The sequence below is a fragment of the Anomaloglossus baeobatrachus genome, chromosome 2 (assembly GCF_048569485.1).
Source record: "Anomaloglossus baeobatrachus isolate aAnoBae1 chromosome 2, aAnoBae1.hap1, whole genome shotgun sequence".
In the NCBI taxonomy this organism is placed as follows: Eukaryota; Metazoa; Chordata; class Amphibia; order Anura; family Aromobatidae; genus Anomaloglossus; species Anomaloglossus baeobatrachus.
The window spans coordinates 546921611-546944887 of NC_134354.1; the positions used below are offsets into that span (position 1 = coordinate 546921611).

The 23277-nt window shown below is 40.4% G+C and overlaps 1 protein-coding gene across 1 annotated transcript in view; it reads left to right on the forward strand.

Moving 5' to 3' along the window:
* COL4A1 (collagen type IV alpha 1 chain) overlaps positions 1-23277 on the forward strand; it is a 307217-nt gene that overhangs the window by 251884 nt on the left and 32056 nt on the right. The window contains exons 26-29 of the mRNA XM_075336674.1: positions 4229-4397; positions 4628-4720; positions 11640-11744; positions 17830-17927. Coding sequence (XP_075192789.1) covers positions 4229-4397; positions 4628-4720; positions 11640-11744; positions 17830-17927 — 465 coding nt within the window. The remainder of the gene's footprint in view (positions 1-4228; positions 4398-4627; positions 4721-11639; positions 11745-17829; positions 17928-23277) is intronic.

Sequence of the window (23277 nt, forward strand, 5' to 3'; positions counted from 1 at the left end):
CCGCTTGGAGTAACCCTTGCTTACATTGTTTTTAAAAGAAGCCAAGATGAACAGAGCTGGGATCAGGAAAGACTTTGCTACCTACCCCGGTGTCATCCTGGGGACGGTTAAGAATAGCGTATTTTTGAATGTGCTTGATGCCAATCTAGCTGTGAAGTGTAAAACTGGGGCACAACTGCTGCAACTGAAGGGGTGGGTGTGTGTCGGGCCCAATTTTTGGAAAAAAGGGAGACTCCGCTTGGAGTAACCCTTGCTTACATTGTTTTTAAAAGAAGCCAAGATGAACAGAGCTGGGATCAGGAAAGACTTTGCTACCTACCCCGGTGTCATCCTGGGGACGGTTAAGAATAGCGTATTTTTGAATGTGCTTGATGCAAATCTAGCTGTGAAGTGTACAACTAGGGCACAACTGCTGCCACTGCAGGGGTGGGTGTGTGTGAGGCCCAATTTTTGGAAAAAAGGGAGACTCCGCTTGGAGTAACCCTTGCTTACATTGTTTTTAAAAGAAGCCAAGATGAACAGAGCTGGGATCAGGAAAGACTTTGCTACCTACCCCGGTGTCATCCTGGGGACGGTTAAGAATAGCGTATTTTTGAATGTGTTTGATGCAAATCTAGCTGTGAAGTGTACAACTAGGGCACAAGTGCCACCACTGAATGGGTGGGTGTGTGTGGGGCACAATTTTTGGAAAAAAGGGAGACTCCGCTTGGAGTAACCCTTGCTTACATTGTTTTTAAAAGAAGCCAAGATGAACAGAGCTGGGATCAGGAAAGACTTTGCTACCTACCCCGGTGTCATCCTGGGGACGGTTAAGAATAGCGTATTTTTGAATATGCTTGATGCAAATCTAGCTGTGAAGTGTACAACTAGGGCACAAGTGCTGCCACTGAATGGGTGGGTGTGTGTGGGGCACAATTTTTGGAAAAAAGGGAGACTCCGCTTTTAGTAACCCTTGCTTACATTGTTTTTAAAAGAAGCCAAGATGAACAGAGCTGGGATCAGGAAAGACTTTGCTACCTACCCCGGTGTCATCCAGGGGACGGTTAAGAATAGCGTATTTTTGAATGTGCTTGATGCAAATCTAGCTGTGAAGTGTACAACTGGGGCACAAGTGCTGCCACTGAATGGGTGGGTGTGTGTGGGGCACAATTTTTGGAAAAAAGGGAGACTCCGCTTGGAGTAACCCTTGCTTACTTTGTTTTTAAAAGAAGCCAAGATGAACAGAGCTGGGATCAGGAAAGACTTTGCTACCTACCCCGGTGTCATCCTGGGGACGGTTAAGAATAGCGTATTTTTGAATGTGCTTGATGGAAATCTAGCTGTGAAGTGTACAACTAGGGCACAAGTGCTGCCACTGAATGGGTGGGTGTGTGTGGGGCCCAATTTTTGGAAAAAAGGGAGACTCCGCTTGGAGTAACCCTTGCTTACATTGTTTTTAAAAGAAGCCAAGATGAACAGAGCTGGGATCAGGAAAGACTTTGCTACCTACCCCGGTGTCATCCTGGGGACGGTTAAGAATAGCGTATTTTTGAATGTGCTTGATGCAAATCTAGCTGTGAAGTGTACAACTAGGGCACAAGTGCTGCCACTGAATGGGTGGGTGTGTGTGGGGCCCAATTTTTGGAAAAAAGGGAGACTCCGCTTGGAGTAACCCTTGCTTACATTGTTTTTAAAAGAAGCCAAGATGAACAGAGCTGGGATCAGAAAAGACTTTGCTACCTACCCCGGTGTCATCCTGGGGACGGTTAAGAATAGCGTATTTTTGAATGTGCTTGATGCAAATCTAGCTGTGAAGTGTACAACTAGGGCACAAGTGCTGCCACTGAATGGGTGGGTGTGTGTGGGGCCCAATTTTTGGAAAAAAGGGAGAATCCGCTTGGAGTAACCCTTGCTTACATTGTTTTTAAAAGAAGCCAAGATGAACAGAGCTGGGATCAGGAAAGACTTTGCTACCTACCCCGGTGTCATCCTGGGGACGGTTAAGAATAGCGTATTTTTGAATGTGCTTGATGCAAATCTAGCTGTGAAGTGTACAAATGGGGCACAACTGCTGCCACTGAAGGGTTGGGTGTGTGTGAGGCCCAATTTTTGGAAAAAAGGGAGACTCCGCTTGGAGTAACCCTTGCTTACATTGTTTTTAAAAGAAGCCAAGATGAACAGAGCTGGGATCAGGAAAGACTTTGCTACCTACCCCGGTGTCATCCTGGGGACGGTTAAGAATAGCGTATTTTTGAATGTGCTTGATGCAAATCTAGCTGTGAAGTGTACAACTAGGGCACAAGTGCCACCACTGAATGGGTGGGTGTGTGTGGGGCACAATTTTTGGAAAAAAGGGAGACTCCGCTTGGAGTAACCCTTGCTTACATTGTTTTTAAAAGAAGCCAAGATGAACAGAGCTGGGATCAGGAAAGACTTTGCTACCTACCCCGGTGTCATCCTGGGGACGGTTAAGAATAGCGTATTTTTGAATGTGCTTGATGCAAATCTAGCTGTCAAGTGTACAACTAGGGCACAAGTGCTGCCACTGAATGGGTGGGTGTGTGTGGAGCCCAATTTTTGGAAAAAAGGGTGACTCCGCTTGGAGTAACCCTTGCTTACATTGTTTTTAAAAGAAGCCAAGATGAACAGAGCTGGGATCAGGAAAGACTTTGCTACCTACCCCGGTGTCATCCTGGGGACGGTTAAGAATAGCGTATTTTTGAATGTGCTTGATGCAAATCTAGCTGTCAAGTGTACAACTAGGGCACAAGTGCTGCCACTGAATGGGTGGGTGTGTGTGGAGCTCAATTTTTGGAAAAAAGGGAGACTCCGCTTGGAGTAACCCTTGCTTACATTGTTTTTAAAAGAAGCCAAGATGAACAGAGCTGGGATCAGGAAAGACTTTGCTACCTACCCCGGTGTCATCCTGGGAACGGTTAAGAATAGCATATTTTTTAATGTGCTTGATGCAAATCTAGCTGTCAAGTGTACAACTAGGGCACAAGTGCTGCCACTGAATGGGTGGGTGTGTGTGGGGCACAATTTTTGGAAAAAAGGGAGGCTCCGCTTGGAGTAACCCTTGCTTACATTATTTTTAAAAGAAGCCAAGATGAACAGAGCTGGGATCAGGAAAGACTTTGCTACCTACCCCGGTGTCATCCTGGGGACGGTTAAGAATAGCGTATTTTTTAATGTGCTTGATGCAAATCTAGCTGTGAAGTGTACAACTAGGGCACAAGTGCTGCCACTGAATGGGTGGGTGTGTGTGGGGCCCAATTTTTGGAAAAAAGGGAGACTCCGCTTGGAGTAACCCTTGCTTACATTGTTTTTAAAAGAAGCCAAGATGAACAGAGCTGGGATCAGGAAAGACTTTGCTACCTACCCCGGTGTCATCCTGGGGTCATCCTGGGGACGGTTAAGAATAGCGTATTTTTGAATGTGCTTGATGCAAATCTAGCTGTGAAGTGTACAACTGGGGCAACAAGTGCTGCCACTGAAGGGGTGTCTGTGTGGCCCAATTTTTGGAAAAAAGGGAGACTCCGCTTGGAGTCACCTTGTGGTGTTTTACATGATTTTAGATGGGCATGCCATGCCTATATCTGTGTCTCGTCCTCTTTTTCCTTGTCCAGCTCTTTTGTTTTCGCATGAGTATATGTCCTTGTCACTTTCCCATGTGTTTGTGTTGTGTTGTGAGTTGTTTGTCACCTTTTGGACACCTTTGAGGGTGTTTTCTAGGTGTTTTTATGTGTTTGTGATTGCCTGCCATTGTTTCCTATGCAGTTCGAGTTCGGTTCGTCGAACGTTCGACGAACCGAACTCGAACGGGAGCTCCGTTCGGCGAACCGACCTCGAGCCGAACCGCGACCGGTTCGCTCATCTCTACTCACCATCTGAGGCTCTAGTGAAAACCAGATAGTCGCTTAGTGATTCCCCTCCAGGGTCAGCCCAGATAGGGGCCCAGTGGGTCCACATCCAGCAGCCGTCACAAACATAATTATCTGATATATAATCAAAGCTGACAACCAGAAATAATTGAAAGAAAATGACAAAAAATTCAAGCTGTTTTTATTCATATGTAAATTATTACACAACAATTTGACAGGTTTAGTCAAAGCAAACACCAGAACACTTTTGGAAAATGTACCTTAGTAGTGCTCAGCCAGTAAATATTTAATATTCTACTGATTATTTATAATACATGGAGAGAAATTGCCCAAATATAATGTCTACTGTTACTTATACAAATTAGGGAACAATTGGTGTCAAAGGGGACCGTGGGCCACCTGGAGACAGTGGATTCCCCGGGATAACTGGACAGCGAGGTTTACAAGGCCCACCAGGATCTGGTCCAGCAGGACAAATTGGAGAAAGAGGAGAACCTGGAGTGCCAGGATTTACAGGATTACCTGGTAACCCGGGTAAGTATGATAATCATTTTCAGATGTATCAAAGGTTAATTTGACACTTATGCTTTACATATCATGATGTAGCAAACCAGAGGGTTCTGCCTCATGGTATCATAACACATTAAGTTTCAAATTAACATTTTCTACATTTGTATGGAATATTTCATAATGCATAATTAACTTTACCAAAAAACTATGAAATTCAACTAATGATTGTTTACATTGTTATATTTGTTCTTTAGGAAGCAAGGGTGAACCTGGCAAATTAACTGTTGTATCTGGACCACCAGGACCTATGGGAAGTGCGGGTTCTCCTGGATTGCCGGGAGAACAAGGTAAATTGAACTATTTGTGTGGTTTGTTGAATAATTCATCTATCAGAGTGGGAATCAACTTTTTTTAAGAACAGGTTCCCTCCTTGAGCCAGGGAAACCATGCCCCTTTTTGAGACCACATCAATTTCTACAGGCCACACCCAGTTACACTTCTTTCCCTCATTCATAAGATAAAAGTAGTGGTAAACAAAATTTAAGCCACATGTTCATATAGTAAGTGTTCCTTACAGTTCTATGTAACACCACAGATAACACACAATGATACCATATTAACAGTATTCAAATAGTTATGTGTAATATAAGTATTTCCACAGATTTCAGAATCAACACAGAGTACACAGCACAATGAAGTAGTACTCTCTCCTCTCTGCACTTCTCCAAATATTTCTGCACGCCATACAAATTTGTTGCTCCCAAAATAAATATAGATGTAGTAATACTTAACATATCAGACAACATGCTACTCTATTAACATATCCATGTAGTATGTCATCTGACAAATTAAGGATTACTACATCTACATTAGTACAGGATCAGAAACACCATGAGTACATGAATACATCAATAGAACAATTGTCAATATATGAATACAGCACAAGAACCATCATTAATACATGCACACAGCAACAGAACTACCATCAGAACAGCAAGATATCCCAGGCATAAAAATAAGTTTAGGAATAAAGGACCAGAACCATCATCAGTACATGAATACAGTAACACAACCATCAACAATAAATTAATATAGTACTAGAATTACAATCAGTATAGAAATACAGCACCAGAATAATCATTCACACAGGAAAACAGCACCCAGACCCCAACCTTATAAATGAATATAGTACCATAACCATCAGCAGTACATAAATATAGCACCAGAAGCATCATCAGTACTGAATTGTCGCATCAGAACCCTTTGAGTACAGCATCAGAACTAGAGGCACGATCAGTTTAGTAATACAACATCAGAAGCACTATCAGTATATGAAAAAGCACCAAAACCACCATCAGTACATAAATACAGCACCAGATCCACCATCAGTACAGGGATACAACAGCCACACCACCATCAGTCCAGAAATACAACCCCAAAACCATTAACAGTACATGAATAAGGCAACAGAACCATTATCAATTCATGAATACTGCAACAGAACTATCACCAGTATATGAATACAGCATCAGAACCATAATTAGTTTATGAACGCATCACCAAGATTAGTACAGAAAACAATTGCAGTTTTAGGTCAGCCCCTCCCATATTTATTTGTATCACATGAACCTGCAAATTCTACTATGACCTTAAAGAGTACATGTCACTTTCTCAAAAAATGTAGTGAAATACGTTGTAAGGGTCGCTGAGCTTCTCTGATTCTGTTCTGGATCAATCCATTCCAGAGGTGCTTACATTTATTTATTTTTTCAGTTCAGTATGTGAAATCTTTGCTTGTAGTTCAACTTGGCATTTTTTCAAAAACCTTCTCTGGGGGTGTGCACTTTCACCAGTTACTCTCAGATACAGCCATTCATAGTTCGATAAGGTCTAAGGGCGGCTTTGCACGTTGCGATATTGCACGTGCGATGTCGATGGGGTCAAATCGAAAGTGACGCACATCCGGCGTCGCAGTCGATATCGCAACGTGTAAAACCTTTTTGATACGATGAACGAGCGCAAAAGTGTCATTATCGTATCATCTCTGCAGCCTCCGACATTTCCATAATGCCGGTGCAGCGACAGGTACGATGTTGTTCCTCGCTCCTGCGGCAGCACACATCGCTGTGTGTGAAGCCGCAGGTGCGAGGAACTTCACCTTACCTGCTGCCGGCTGCAATGAGAAGGATGGAGGTGGGCGGGATGTTTACATCCTGCTCATCTCCGCCCCTCCGCTTCAATTGGCCGCCTGCCTTGTGACGTCGCTGTGACGCCGCACGACCCGCCCCCCTAAGGAAGCAGGTGTGTCGCCGGCCAGAGGGACGTCGCACGGCAGGTATGTGTGTGTGAAGCTGCCGTAGCGATAATAATCGCTATGGCAGCTTTCACTAGATATCGCACGTGCGACGGGGGCGGGACTATCGCTGCAGCATCGGTAACACATTGTTACCGATGTCGCAACGTGCAAAGCCCGCCTAAGTCTGCTAGACTGCTAGATCAGATACTGAGCAGGGATTTCTAGAATCTGGTAGAGAAGAGTGAAAGCACACACTCCCAGAGAAGACTTTAAAGAAATGCCGAATAGAACTGCAAGCAGAAATATGTATCTCTCTGCCATCGAGTGACCAGCGCAAAACAAAAAAAGCAACAGAATCAAGGGGAGCTTGAGGATTTTTACAAGATATTTCACTAAAATTTTTGTGAGCAAGTGACAGGTCCCCTGTAGCAATTAAGTAGAGGGTGGGAGTTATTATTACCTGCCATAACTAGAATGCGGACCGTACAGGAACCACAGTACTAATTAGATGTAGTCAGTACCTCTAATGAAAATGTAAAGAGGATCTTAACTCTTGGGGAATATTTTATATGTTTTAAGTTTCTGATCACTCAAAAGACAGATTAATGAAATCTGCAGTTTAAGAGACAGACGCCCACAGCTAGCCTATTACATTGTACTGCATCGGTACTTCACTATGTGTGTGCACTCCTGTCTCCTGAGATGTACATTTCTAAGTGGTGTTTGAGCAATTGCTGGGGTCTAATGATACAGACCACCTCTGATCTCATAATTAAAGGGCCTACGACATAAACAATCTAAAAAGTTTACTTTCTCTTAAATGTGCCTCATCAAACTGCTGCTTCTCTGCTGCTTTTGCAGCACCGGTACATCAAAATCTTAATTTGTACTCGTGTATCAAAGGCATGAATATAATTGTGCATATCCTGGTTTCTACCCCAGGTCCCTGAACCAATTGTCATTTTAACTGGTTTGCGTGAGCTGCTGAGAAGTGGATGAGTCCCATCCCTTATTGTCTCCTTCGTATAAAGTAATTAGCTGTTTGTTCTATCCATGCTCCTTCAAACTAGTTCTGACATTTTTTCTTCAAGATATTCCCCTCTCATCCCACATTTCCTTCTAAAACTCAAATGGAGACACCACCAGAACTGATTTTGCTTTATGACATCACATCACTTTTTACCCCATACCCTCTTTGTGGAACTTTTTTAATGGAGAAACTGTTTAAACATGGTAATGACTCTCAGCTCTTGTATTATGGAGACGTATAACATGGGACATATTTATCAAGAATAATTGTATTTAATAAATTAAAATTATAAGGTTTACACTTTAATGACAATTTTTCAAGACTCTGGCCGCAATTTCTGAATTATACCAACTTAAAAAAAAGTGTTAGTGGCATCAGACTTGCACACAGCCTGACTCAGATTTATCAATTGGGCATCCATACATTTTAAGAATCTCATACTGTTCTGTGTAAAAGAATGGCTATTAGTTTGTATAGTATATTTTCCCACAATGCAAGTCTCCCACAATGTACAGGAAATAATGTATACAGTTTTTTCAGTCATGAATCTTATACTTGCACCTTTGGTTCCCTGTTTAGCCGCCTTCTTAGTCTGAGGTCACACGATTGTATGTTCTCTCATGCGTGAGAATCGGGACGATTATGTTAGTGACAATTGGCTCAAACTCTGATTAGAGTGGATGCCGCACGGCTACGCTTCTCTGCCACAACTTTCTCTTAGCAATCTTTACTGATGAAGGTCAGAAACGGACCGAAACGTCTATTTTGTGGATTGCAAGCACTTTATTACATTTTTCTGGTTCAGTGAGTACCAAGTTTTGATTTAGTTTACTATGGGATAGGATTCGACTTTAGCCACAGCTCCACATAAGTCCCATGGCCCGTGTTACATCTATCGAGATTACAACACATTTGACTTTCACATATCCAGCACCGTCCCCAACTGTACAAACTCCTCATCCTACTGATACCCCAATGCTTATCTGCTGCTGCTGTGTGTCCGCCTTACTGCACCTAATGTGTGGTACAAGGTATGGCTCCTTTTACTGACCCACATAATAATAACACTTCTGTAAAAAATGCCTCCTTTGTGGGCTCTAGATGGTGAAATTGTCCCATAGAAAATATTAATGCCCTGTGCAAATGCTGTAGAAAGCACTGCTCACATTTTGGCCCTAGAAAGTATTAATGCCCCTGTGTGCCCATCTGGCGTTCACAATACTCTTAGTGTCCCTATAACAATAATGGTTCTTAAATGCCCACTTAACATTTAATTATATTCCCTGAGTTCCCCAGTGTACAGCTCCTCTATACATAGTACAATGGGCTCACAGCTCCCCTATACACAGTATAATAAGCCAACAGCTCCCCTAACACACTGTATAAAGGTCCCACTTTTTAATGACCCCAACAATAGCCCTCAAACTGTTTAATGGCCACCACTTTAGCTTCCATGCTACAATATAGCCCCCACACTTTGAGGACCACCCCACAGGTTTCCCAACAATGTATGAGGGGCCGACCCACACAATATAAAAACTCTCCACACTGTATGAGGGCCTCACACTAGCTCTCAAACTTTATAATGCCCCCCCACATTAACCAAAAAACTCTATAATGGCCTTGCATTAGCCCCCAAACTCCAAAATGACCGTGTATTAGTCCCCAAACTATATATTGGACCCACATTAGCAGACAAACTGTTTATTAGTCCCCACACTTTATGAGGAACCGCAACAGTAGTCCATATAATGTATGAGGGCCCCAAACACTGTTTCAGGGACACCCACATGGTATGAGGGTCCCCTGCGCCAGGACTCTGATTCCTGTGCATGTGCAGAAGCCTTGGTCACAGCACCTCCTGCTGTTCTGTAGACCACAGGCTTAAAGAGCTATACAGTCTACAGATCTGAGAGAGGTAGAGCAGGGAGATCATGTCTCCCTGCTCTGTCACAGAGATTAACTATAATGGCACCCTGTGCATGCCAATATACAGTAGTTAATAGTAAAAACAAAAAAGTGAGCCGGAGTATGAGATGGTATACATGGAACTTGTGAGACCATGTTCACACTGGCCATGAGACAAAGAGAAACCAAGGAAAAAATTGTGAAAACATACCCTGCTGTAACTAAATAAAAGCATAGTGCATATAAACATAGGGTACTTAGTAAACACTGTTTTTGATCAAAAAAAGCATAAAGCTATCCCACCAAACATCAAGGTGTACCCAGTTGGGATAGTACCTACACTCTCTAATATTAAAACCTTACCATGGGTCTAAGATAGGCCTCAATGTGGCTAAGGGCTGAGAGCGACCGGGTCCCAACAGGACACACACAGTCAGGGGGATTCACAGAATGAAATGTCCAGCTCGCTGAGAAGGGGGCCACTCCCTGTTTGTACTGAATACAAAAAAACTACATAAAAACAAAAAAGTGAGCCGGAGTATGAGATGGTATACATGGAACTTGTGAGACCATGTTCACACTGGCCATGAGACAAAGAGAAACCAAGGAAAAAATTGTGAAAACATACCCTGCTGTAACTAAATAAAAGCATAGTGCATATAAACATAGGGTACTTAGTAAACACTGTTTTTGATCAAAAAAAGAATAAAGCTATCCCACCAAATGTCAAGGTGTACCCAGTTGGGATAGTACCTACACTCTCTAATATTAAAACCTTACCATGGGTCTAAGATAGGCCTCAATGTGGCTAAGGGCTGAGAGCGACCGGGTCCCAACAGGACACACACAGTCAGGGGGATTCACAGAATGAAATGTCCAGCTCGCTGAGAAGGGGGCCACTCCCTGTTTGTACTGAATACAAAAAAACTACATAAAAACAAAAAAGTGAGCCGGAGTATGAGATGGTATACATGGAACTTGTGAGACCATGTTCACACTGGCCATGAGACAAAGAGAAACCAAGGAAAAAATTGTGAAAACATACCCTGCTGTAACTAAATAAAAGCATAGTGCATATAAACATAGGGTACTTAGTAAACACTGTTTTTGATCAAAAAAAGCATAAAGCTATCTCACCAAACGTCAAGGTATACCCAGTTGGGATAGTACCTACACTCTCTAATATTAAAACCTTACCATGGGTCTAAGATAGGCCTCAATGTGGCTAAGGGCTGAGAGCGACCAGATCCCAACAGGACACACACAGTCAGGGGGATTCACAGAATGAAATGTCCAGCTCGCTGAGAAGGGGGCCACTCCCTGTTTGTACTGAATACAAAAAAACTACATAAAAACAAAAAAGTGAGCCGGAGTATGAGATGGTATACATGGAACTTGTGAGACCATGTTCACACTGGCCATGAGACAAAGAGAAACCATGGAAAAAATTGTGAAAACATACCCTGCTGTAACTAAATAAAAGTAGTTAATAGTAGTGGTGGCTCCAAGTGGGCCTCCCTGAATGCAGGGGCTGGGGTGACCGCTCCTCCTTCATCCCTGGTAGCTACACTACTGCCACACGCAGCACAATGCATCTCCTTTACATAGAGTTGATCAGGGTGTTGATCGTGGTCTGTGGTTGTTGGTCTACACCTCTTCAATGGCTATGCGAAGTTGCTGGAGAAGTGTTTCCCATTTTGTACACAAATGAGTAATATGTTTTTCTGAACCCTAGCAGGTGTAAGTGGCAATTGTTCTACATTTTTGAAAGAGGGTGGCTTTCCTATATTTAAGCCTCTTATAGCTCACAATTTTTCTTCTCAACTTATTTTTATCTAGTTATTGATCATGGCTATATTATTAAGGAAGGAGAAGGTGTTTGAATAACATTCTACATGTGTTCTTATGGTAAAGTAACACGCTAATAAATCAATGTGTTTTGATTTATTGTGTTTAGATTTATTTGCGTTCTCTAAATATCAAAAGATTTGCAAACAAAGTAAGCCTTCTTTAAACTTTGTGTGATCTCCAGGTGAAAAGGGTACTTATGGATTTCCGGGGAGAACTGGAATTCCTGGAGAAAAGGGTGAACCTGGTTTGGAAGGGAAAGGTCTTGCTGGGTCTCTTGGTGAAAAAGGTTTGTTCATTTTTTCATACATGTCCCTTTCTAATTATGCCTACCCACAACTATTTCTCTTTGTGAAATATTTAAATCGTGGCAGCAACTTTTAATCATTTTATAATTTTAGCATTTGTTAAATTACTTTTGTATTATTTTTTTATAATGTCTATATTACGGTACTTCATTTACAGTTATATCTATGTAAAACTGTTGAATCCTTTGTCGAGAATTATTAGCATTTAAACTTTATTTGAAATATTATTTAATATGTTTTACCTGTACAAATATACAATGTACAAAATAAAAACATTTAGAAATTTCAGGAGCCAATAATTATGTGCTGCTACTGACACCTCTATGTTCTTCTGCTAAGGAACGTTTTTAATAATAATTATATCACAGATGTTGCCTGTATAGAGGGGGCTGGGAGGCACACAGACACAATGCAATCTGACACTCCAAACATATAACTGTCAACAGATATTTAATGGCCTGTTACCATCAGCTCATTGTTTATTCTATGCTTTTATGCCCCATAGTAAAAATGTATCCATATGTCATTGTCACACCCGCATCTTATGGGCCTTAGATGGTTGATGTTTGGATATGCACACTAAGCTGATTGTGTGGGCACTGCTATTGGGCTTACTTGATCATTACTCAAGAATGGCTAATACACAGCTGCACTCCTCCTTAACTACCAAGATCTGAGAAAATTCTAATCCCACTAAGGGCACTGTATGAGGTTAGACCTCCTAGTTACAGTGAATATTAGATTTGATGTCACTATGTAGTGAGCCTGGGGCCAGATAAAGGTTCCCATGGCTTTGTATTATAAAAAGTCTGTTGAGTCATGCCTCAGCATGTGTCTGGTATACTTCCATACCCTTTGAAATAACATCCATATGTACTTTATATATACAGCAGGTGAAATAAGTTTTGAACATGTCACAAATTTTCTAAGTAAATATATTTCTGAAGGTGCTATTAACATAAATATCTCACCATATGTCAGTAACAACACATCCAATCCACAAAGACAAATAAAACCATAGGTGCCATCAATTAAGCTATGTGCAGTAATGATAAATGACACAGGTGAAAAGTATTGAACACAAGGAGAAAGGAAGGTGCAAAAGGCCATATGAAAGTCAAGACACCAGCTAAAATCTATTAGTAAGTAGAAAGCAATTGTGCCACTTAGTCAAAAGTAATAACGGCTGATTCAACTGATGGCCTTTAAAAAAGTATCTCATTATCAAGGTGCCACACAAACATCTCATGATGTGTAAAACCAGTGAGCTGTCTCAAGACCTTTGCAAAGTTATTTTTGCAAAACATACTGATGGCATTGGTTACAGAGGAATTTCTAAACTACTGAGGGCTCAAGAGAGCACTGTTGGGGCCATAATCAAAAGTAGAAAGAACATAATTTCACCATAAATCTACCAAATGCTCCCCACAATATTTCAGACAGAGAAATGAAAAGAAATATCAGAAGAATTGACCAGGAGCCAAGAACCACCTATGGAGAGCTAATAAACTGGAATTAGCAGGTACAGTTATTTCAATGAAAACAATAAGTAATGCACTGAACCTCCATGGCCTGTATGCACACTCACCATGCAAAACTCCATTGCTGAACAAAAAGCATGTTCAAGTTTACTTAAACTTTACTCAACAGCATTTAGACAAGCCTGTGAAATACTGGGAGGATATGGTCTGGTCTGGTGAGACCAAAATGTAACTCTTTGGATGCCATAATACACCCCAAATTTGGAATACAAAAGGCACTGCATATCACCCCCAAAACATCATACCAACAGTAAAGTTTGGAGGTGGCTCTGCTTTTCAGCATATGTTCATGTTGAAGGAAGGATGAGTGGAAAAATGTTTCTTGATAAAAATCTACTGTCATCTACCAGCATTACTAATATGTGAAGACGCTGAACATTTCAGCAAGACAATAATCCCAAACACACTGCCAAGGAAACTCAATTGGTTTAAAAGAAAGAAAATAAACCTGCTAGAATGTCCCAGCCAATCACCTGACCTGAGTCCAATAGAAAATGTATGGAAGGAACTAAAGCTCAGAGTTCATAGAAGAAGCCCATGGAATCTTCAGGATTTAAAGACTGTTTGTGTGTAAGAAATCACACCTGAGCAATGCATTTGACTAGTTTCTCCATAAAGGAGGTGTCTTGAAGTTATCACCAACAAAGGTTTTTGTAGGAAGTCTTAATCTAACTTCAGTAAGCATGTTCAATACTTTTTCCTTGTGTCATTTCTCATTATTATACATAACTTATTTTATGGACATCTATAGATCTTTCTTAGTATGGATTGGATGGTTTGTTACAGACATCTGGTAAGACATTTATGTCAATAGCACCTTTAGAAATAGATTTACTTGGAAAATTGGTGAATTGTTTTATACTCATTTCACCTGCTGTATTTGTATATAAATATATATTCATAAAATCAGAGTTGTGCAGCAGTTTTAGGCAGGTATGAAAACTATTCTGCAAAGTAAGAATGCTTTAAAAAAATAGAGGAGTTATTTTTTTTCAATTCACAAAATGCAAAGTGATGAACAAAGGGGAAATCTAAATCAATATTTGACGTGACTATCTTTTGATTTTAAAACAACACCCATGCAACAATTATTTTAGCTATACTTGCTGACAATTTTTGAAGGAACTCAGGTTGTTTCAAACATCTACTATTGTTGTAGGCTTGCGCATATTCTTCTTTCTCGTCTTTAATTCCTATTTAGACTCGATGTCGAGATGAGGGTTTTGTGGGAGCCATATCATCACTTTCAGGACTACTTGCTCTTCTTAACACTGAAGGAAGTTGTTAGTGATATTGGCTTTATTTTTGGGGTTGTTGTCCTCATAGTATTATATTATTGGTAAGTGTCTGGCTGTATTTTGCAGAATTGAGGACACCATTTATTTTTTACTACTTTCCCAACTCCATTTTCTGAAATGCAGCTCCTAAACTTGAAAGGAACCTCCACAATTCTTTACTGTTGCTGCAAACACTCATTATTGCACAGCACCCCAGCCTTTCAACTAACAAACTGCCTGCTGTAACAGGCAAATTTTTCACATTTAGGGTTTTAATCCAGAGCACCTACTGCCATTTTTCTGAACCCCAGTTCTATATGTTGATGCAAACGTGTCAATTGGCCTTGTTTCCACATTGAAGGTATGGTTTATGGCCTCAATTATTCCAAGAAGACCATTTCAGGCCAAACTTCTCCAAACAGTAGATTGGTATAGTGGGGTCTCACTAGTTACTATCACTTCTAAGCTGATAGCATTTCTGAATATCTTTTTTATTTCAAATTGTAGTAAGAATGATATGTCTTTTATATGCTGAACTAACCTTGCTTGGACAACCACTTTTGTTTTCGATCTTCAACATTGTTGATTTCTTGCTGTCCTCAATTTTGGTAAATATAGACAAATGCTTATTCATTATGCAATACCATCAGGGAGAAATGTGATTATTTTGCAGTAGGACAACAACCCCAAAAATATAGCTAATGTCATTAAGAACTGTCATCAGTGTAAAGAAGAATAAGGAGTCCTGTAAGTGATGATGTGGCCAAATAGAGTACTGATCTTAACATCATTAAATCTGTCTGGGATTACATGAAGAGACATAAGGATTTGCTGAAGAGTACATCCACAGAAAATCTGTGGTTAGCTCTTCAAGTTTTTTGGAACAACTTCCTGTCGAGATCCTTCAAAAATTGTGTACATAAAAGAATCGATGCTTTGAGTCACATCAAATTATAGGTCAGCAAATCCTGGTGGAATGTTTGTTTATTTTGCTTGTCTTCCATGAATGAAATTCCAATAAATGAAATGCTAACATAACTGTATAAACTATACATACATGTACAAACTACAGTATATCTCAAAAGTGAGAACACTTCTCACATTTTTGTAAATATTTTATTATATCTTTTCATGTGACAACTCTGAAGATATGACACTTTGATACAAAATACAGTAGTCAGTGTACAGCTTGTATAACATTATATATTTTGTGTGCCCTTTAAATAACTCAACACACAACCATTAATGTCTAAACCACTGGCAACAAAAGTGAGTTTGAAAACGAAAATGGTCAAATTGTGCCCAAAGTGTCCATAATTATATTCAAGCACTGCCTTAACTCTTGGTTATGGAGTTCCCTAGGGCTTCACAGGAGCCACTGGAATCCTCTTCCACTCCTCCATGACATTATCACAGAGCTGGTGGATGTTAGAGACCTTGCGCTCGTCCAGCTTCCATTTGAGGATGCCACACAGATGCTTAATAGGGTTTAAGTCTGGAGAAATGCAGGCAAGTCCAGTACCTTTACCCTCAATTTCCTTAGCAAGGCAGTGGTCATCTTGGAAGTGTGTTTGGGTTTGGGATCGTTATCATGTTGGAATACTGCCCTGAGGCCCAGTTTCTGAAGTGAGCGGATCATGCTCTGCTTCAGTATGTCACAGAACATGTTGGCATTCATAGTTTCCTCAATGAACTGTAGCAACCCCAAACCATGACACTCCCATCACCATGCTTGACTGTAGGCTAGCTCTTTGTACTCCTCACCTGGTTGCTTATCAGCATCTGAACCAAATAAGTTTATCTTTGGTCTCAACAGACCACAAGACATGGTTCCAGTAATTCATGTCCTAAGTCTGTTTGTGGGCTTTCTTGTGCATCATCTTTAGAAGAGGCTTCCTTCTGGGACAACAGCTATGCATTCCAATTTGATGTAGTGTGTGGCATATTGTCTGAACACTGAGAGGCTGACCCCCACACCTTTAACCTCTGCATCAATGCTAGCAATTCTCATACGTCTATTTTGAAATGACAACCTCTGCATTTGACGGTGAGCATGTGTACTCAGCTTTATTGGTCAACCATTACTTGGTCTGTTCTGAGTCAAACCTGTCTTGTTAAACCACTGTATGGTCTTGGCCACCATGCTGCAGCTCATTCTCAGGGTGTTGTTAATCTTCTGATAGCTTAGGTCATATTCATGTAGAGCAACAATTCTTTTTTTCTAAACCTCAGAGAATTCTTAGCCATGAGGTGCCATGTTGAACTTCCAGTGACTAGTATGAGAGAATGTGTGAGCGATAACACCAAATTAAATACACCTGTTCCTCATTTACACCTGAGACCTTGTAACACAAATGAGTCACATGTCACTAGGGAGGAAAATGGTTAATTGTACACAATTTGACCACTTAGGAGTGTATTCACTTTTGTTGCCAGCGGTTTAGACATTAATGGTTGTGTGTTGAGTTATTTAGAGGCACACCAAATATACACTGTTATACATTATCCTCACCCATTGTCCTCACCTATTGTACCATCACCCATTCCCTGTAGACTGTGAGCCCTTGCGGGCAGGGTCCTCTCTCCTCCTATACCAGTCTGTCTTGTACTGTTAATGATTGTTGTACGTATACCATCTTTCACTTGTAAAGCGCCATGGAATAAATGGCGCTATAATAATAAATAATAATAATAATTATATCAGAGTGTCATATCTTCAGTGTTGTCTCATGAAAATATATAATAAAATATTTACAAAAACATGAGGGGTATATTAATATTTGAGATATATTCTACTTCTTGTCCTGTGACAAACGATACTCCATATTGTTGGGTTGATACAACAATAAATGCAGCCAAGCAGCACACCACACAATGGTCACTACCTTTTGGATGTTCTATAGGCCTTAGATCCTTAAATGAAAAATATACCTACATGAATAACAATTTTATATGTACAGAAACGGCATCTAAAGTTATTTTTGAAAGGTTATTCAACGTAGCTCTTGGAAAATAAATCCATATCAGAAAGCTCTATTGGGTAAAGGCTGAAAATAGGTCTAGATATCAAGGCCTAAAATAATTCAAATCATGAAACTGAACTTAGGTATGGAAAACAGTGGAAGATTTTGAAGTTATAAGTGTCCTTTAGTGTTTTACATGTTTCATTACGCTTTTATTGTTATGTTATGTTCACATTGTATGGAATTACCAAAGTTAAATGTGCTAATGATACTGTTATTTTGTAGGTCATCAAGGAATGGAGGGTGCACGTGGTATAGATGGCAGCCCTGGTCAGCCAGGTCGTGATGGGTTACGTGGTGAACCAGGTTTACCAGGATCAAAGGTAGGTTTGCAAATAAATATAATTCAGCTAAGAAATATTGTTCATATGGAAAGTATCAGAATACAGCAGTGTATACAGAACATCATGCAAAAACTGTATAGTAACTGTATATAAACTGGTATTGTAGTAATATCACAAGTGCAAAACTATTTCAGTGGAGTGTATTAGTTTTTCCTAAAAATTACACTGGCTGTGACCCATGGCATAACTTATTTTTTTTTCCCTTAAAAAGAGCAGAGATAATTTTTTTAAGTAACTTTCTATACTACCATTACCTATTACCAACTCAGACAAAGCAGCATGATTTTTTTTACAGGTTCTCTTTAAAAATATGAAAGTCTTTTGTTTATTGTGTCATCATCGTGTCTGTTTTTTTTATACTTTGTATTTTTATCAAAGCCATTTGCTACTGTAATTTAGGGTGTTAAAATAAAGGCTTTAGGGTATGTGCCCTCAATGAGTGTTACTCGCATTTTTGACCCTGCATATTTTTGCTGAGTCAAAAATGCAGCATTTTACAATACAAGCAAAGTAGATGGGATTAATAGAAGTCTCATTTACAATATACTTCTTTTTTACACTGTGTAAATTATCCTGCGGTGCGGTTTTCCAATCTCCAGCATGTCAATTTATCTTGCAGGTATGCTGAGTTTTCAGTTTGGAATTTCCCGATAGACTTGCATTTAATGTTGAAAATCCGCTGGTCAACAAATGCATATGTGTTTTTAGTTTGTTCATGCAGCATAAGCGCACCAAAAGATGCTTCTAATAATTTTTTGCCGTCAGTCACAATCCGTTGGCTCGAGGGATCTGTCGCAGATTGTGGAAAAACTGATGCGACGGATCCGTTTTTCAACGGATCCGACTGGCTGGCTAGTTTTGATACTAAATAATTGGAACATGCACAGTTAAAAAAAACAATCCATCACCGGATTCCGTCATTTGACGGCTTATGACGGATCCTGCACCCATAGGCTTCCATCCTAGCGAACAACGGACGGCGACGGATCCGTCGCTGTCTGATTTTTCGACGTAGACAAAAAACTTTACTTTGTCCCTTGTCTCCGTCTGCCAGACATACAATTTTCGATGGATCCATCGAATGACAGATGAAACGTCAGGACATCTGTCGCAATTTGTCGCTAAAACAAGTCGATGAGAAAAAGAACGGACCCAGCGGGATCTATTTTTTTCAAAATTTGACGGATTGTGAGTGACGGCAAAAAACTGATTTGTGAAAGGGGCCTAAGCAAAACATGTTAGATATCAATAAAGTTGACTGAAACACAGGTAGCAGAACAAAGTTGCCCAAAGCAGTTCAGTGTCGAAATACACACAAACACATATATACACGCACAAAAAAAATATAAAGATACAGCTAGATAGATGATAGAAATACTGTATATTAAATAGAATAGGTAGCGAGATGGATATTGTGCAGCTATATAATGTTAGACCACCTACATATTATACACTTGCACTCTTTAGTGCCTTTCGTGTGGCACTAAAGGGTGTTTAGCATAGTTTAACCTAATACATAAATAATTAGAAAAAGCAACATGGGATCCCCCCTGTGTTTGGTAACCAGCAAAGGTAAAGAAGACAGCTTCTGAATGGTATTATCAGACTTGGAAGGTCCATGGTTATCAAACCCTTCCCAGCCTGAAAATACCTGCCCCCCCCCAGAAGTAGAGCATCACATTAGATACGCCAATTCTGGCACTTCGCCTCAGCTCTTCCAATTGCCCTGGTGCGGTGGCCACCGAGGTAATTGTAGTTGGGATTCATGACAGTTGTGCAGTGTCAGCTAGCATCAAGCCCAGGGGTTAGTAATGGAGAGCTGTCTGTCAGACAGCCCCTTTACTAATCCAGTAAATTAAAAAAAAAAAACAACACATACACAAAAAAAGTATATTTGAAAAAAACACTCCTCCACACTTTCCCTGGTTCACCATTTTATTAAAAAAATATTCAGTACTACCATTGTCCAGAGATTCCAATGTAGTCCACAAATGAAAACCTAAAAGACTTAAAAAGTGATGAATAAAAACAAGAGACTGTCCCTCGTTCAGTTGTCTGCTTTACCTTTGCTGGTTATTAAAAAATAAAAATCAAATAAAAAATAGGGGGACCCATTTTTTTTTTTATTATTTATTTATTAGGTTAAACCAGACTAAACACCCTTTAGTGTCACATGAAAGGCGCTAAAAGGTGTATACTACATAAGGGGGTTGTGACGTTATATAGCTGGAGGATATGTATTTCTCTATCCATTCTATCTAATATATTACTATCATCTAGCTATATCTTTATATTTTTTTATGTGTCTGTATATGTGTTTGTGTGTATTGGGACGTGGGCAGTTATAGTGTTTCTTATGAGATGCTGAAAGTTATAATTATTCAGGATTTTATACCACTATACTCTGTAAAAATAAACTTGCTTCTTTGTTTTGGACAACTTCCTTGCTCTGTTGCCTGTCTTTCAACCAACTTTATTGAGACAAAAACGCATGCATCAAAAACGCATCAAAAACACATGTAACAAAAAACTCTCACAAAAAAAGCAAGGAAAAAATGCAAGATAACTAAGGTGCAGAATTAGTGCAGAAATTCTGCAACATCATAAACTCAAGAAACACTGATCGTGGGAACATACCCTTATTGTTCAGCTGTGGTCAAAAGTTTTGATTATGACACAAATGTTAGTTTTCACAAAGTTTGTAGCTTCAAATCTTATAGCGCAAAGGCAATTTGCATAAACACTGGATTGTTTTGAAGACTGATTAGATTATTTGTAAAAAAAAAAATAAAAAGTTATTCCCTGCCATGAAAATTAACTTAATCCCCAAAACTCCAATTACACTGACTTTCAGCCTTTACGCAAAATGACCTGCATTCATCATATCAGCGATCTTCTCATTAGCTCGAGAGAAAGTTTTAACAAAGGCCAGTAATCTGAAATTATTCTATGATGCTGACTGAATTATAAGAATAGATTGGTTACTTTAAAAGAGGAATTATGCTTGAAATCATTGTCTTCTTCTGTTATTCTATTTAACCATGGTTACCTCCAAGGAAACATGCAATCATCATTGCTTTTTTTATCAAAAGGCTTAAGGGTAAGTTCACACAGTGCGTTTTTCGCGGCGTTTTTGCGCGTTTTTTGGGTGCGTTTTTGGCCTCAAGACTGCATGACTTTGCTTCCCCAGCAAAGTCTATGAGTTTTGATTTTTGCTGTCCGCACACAACTTTTTTTTTAAGCTGAGTTTTTGAGCTTAAAAAAAAATGGACATGTCAATTCTTTCCTGCCTTTTTCTGCATTTTCCCCCATGCAATGCATTGGAAAAACGCAGAAAAACGCATAGATCAAAAATGCAGCAAAACGCAGCCAAAAACGCACCAAATCGCGGTAAAAACGCATGCGTTTTTTTGCCGCGGGTGCTTTTTTGTGCGTTTTTAGCGGCCAAAAACGCGTCAAAAAAACGCAGCGTGTGCACATAGCCTTAACAGGCAATCACGTTGGTTGGTGCTTGTTCATTGCCCCCTAATCAACCACTCATCATATAATCAAGAAACTTCAAATAGAGAGGTTCAGTTGCTGTGAGGAAAGCTTCAGAGTGCCCAAGAAAGTCCAACAAGAGGCAGGACCATCTCCTAAAGAGGATTCATCTATGGCAGTAGTCCCCAAGGTTTCTGACCATTTAGCTTTGAGAGAGGGTCGCGAGCCATATTCAGCTCACACCACTCACAGTAGTAACACCCAGAGTACCAATTACTGGTAATGACAGCCAAAGTTTTTCCACAGGACTCATACCAAGTAGTGCTCACAAAATACTCCATGCACAATTAACCATCAGGACACCTTATCTTCATAACTGTTTGCCAGACCAGTAGCTGATACAACAAGCTGGCAGACAGCCGCAAGTCACACATTATGGACCTGTGAGGCACATGTTGCTCCTGATCCACAGGTTGGAGACTCTTGTCTTATGGGAATAGTTTTACACCAGTGCAGAGGCTGCTCAGGAATGGCAGCATGCAAGTGTCAGCACATTTGAAAACATAGTGACGCAAAGGCTTTTGGAGCCTGGCCTGATATCAAGAAAAGAAGCCACTTCTCTCCAAGAAAAACATCAAGGACATATCGACATTCTTCAGGTAATATAAGGATTGGACTGTGGAGGATTAGGGTAAAGTTATTTTCTTTGAAGGTGCTTTGCAGCTGTTTGAAATAGCTGAAAGAATGATTGTCTAGAAAAGAAAATGTGAACTCTGCTATGAATCCTGTGTCATGCCAACAGTAAAGCATCCTGTGTGCGCAGATAGGACTCCACAGCCATTTTCTTGAAGTACATCGCATCTATCTTTGCACGCGCCGCGGCCATTTTCTTTAAGTTGATCTTGTCACCTGATGGAGATTCAAAGCAGCCTGCCGGCAGATCAATGGTCCTTGCCGCCGCGACACCACAGGAGCATGTGGTATTGCTGATCCTCCTCTATCGCAAACCGCATACTGAGCCACGACACCCCCTATTCCGAGCCCGCCGACAGATCAATGATGCCCTCCGCTGTGACACCCTACGAGCCCACAGCAGTATCGCCGAACCTCCGCTCACTGACCCTCTTGAACCGCAACACCCCCTCCTCCGTGCTCACAGTATCACCTACCCTGCCTCCTGGGACCTTATGAGCTGCTCCACACCCGTTGCTCCCCCCTGGTGAGATAATATAAGAGGCACATTAATGGTAAGAAGTACTTTATTCATCATTGGTTAGCAACAGCATAACAACGTTATTAAAAATAATTCAGAGACTTATTGTACTTTAAAAGTGTTGGTCTTACATAAAATGCACACATTTACTTGTATTTAGTTTTAAACATATTGTATGGATCTCACGGAATTACGTTTTAAAATATGTGGCGTTCATGGCTCTCTCAGCCAAAAGGTTCCCAACCCCTGGACTAAGGGTCAGTGCGCACGTTGCGTATTTACATGCGTTTACGCAGTGTTTTGAACTGCAGTGTAAATGCATGCGTTCTGTGTTCCCAGCAAAGTCTATGAGAATTAAGCAAATTCCATGCACACATTGTGTTTTAAAACGCAGCGTTTTGGATACCAAATTTTTGCCAAAATCGATGCATTCTAAAAAGCAACATGTCACTTCTTTTGTGCGTTTTTGATGCTTTTCCCTCTCTGTCTACGGGAGATCAAGCATCCAGAATGCATCAATTCTGCATTCATAATTGCATTCAAAATGCATCCAAAACTCAGCGTTTTGGCTGCGTTTTGAAATGCACATGCAGTGACAAAATGCTGCATTTTATTTGTCAAGCCAGAAAGCAACTT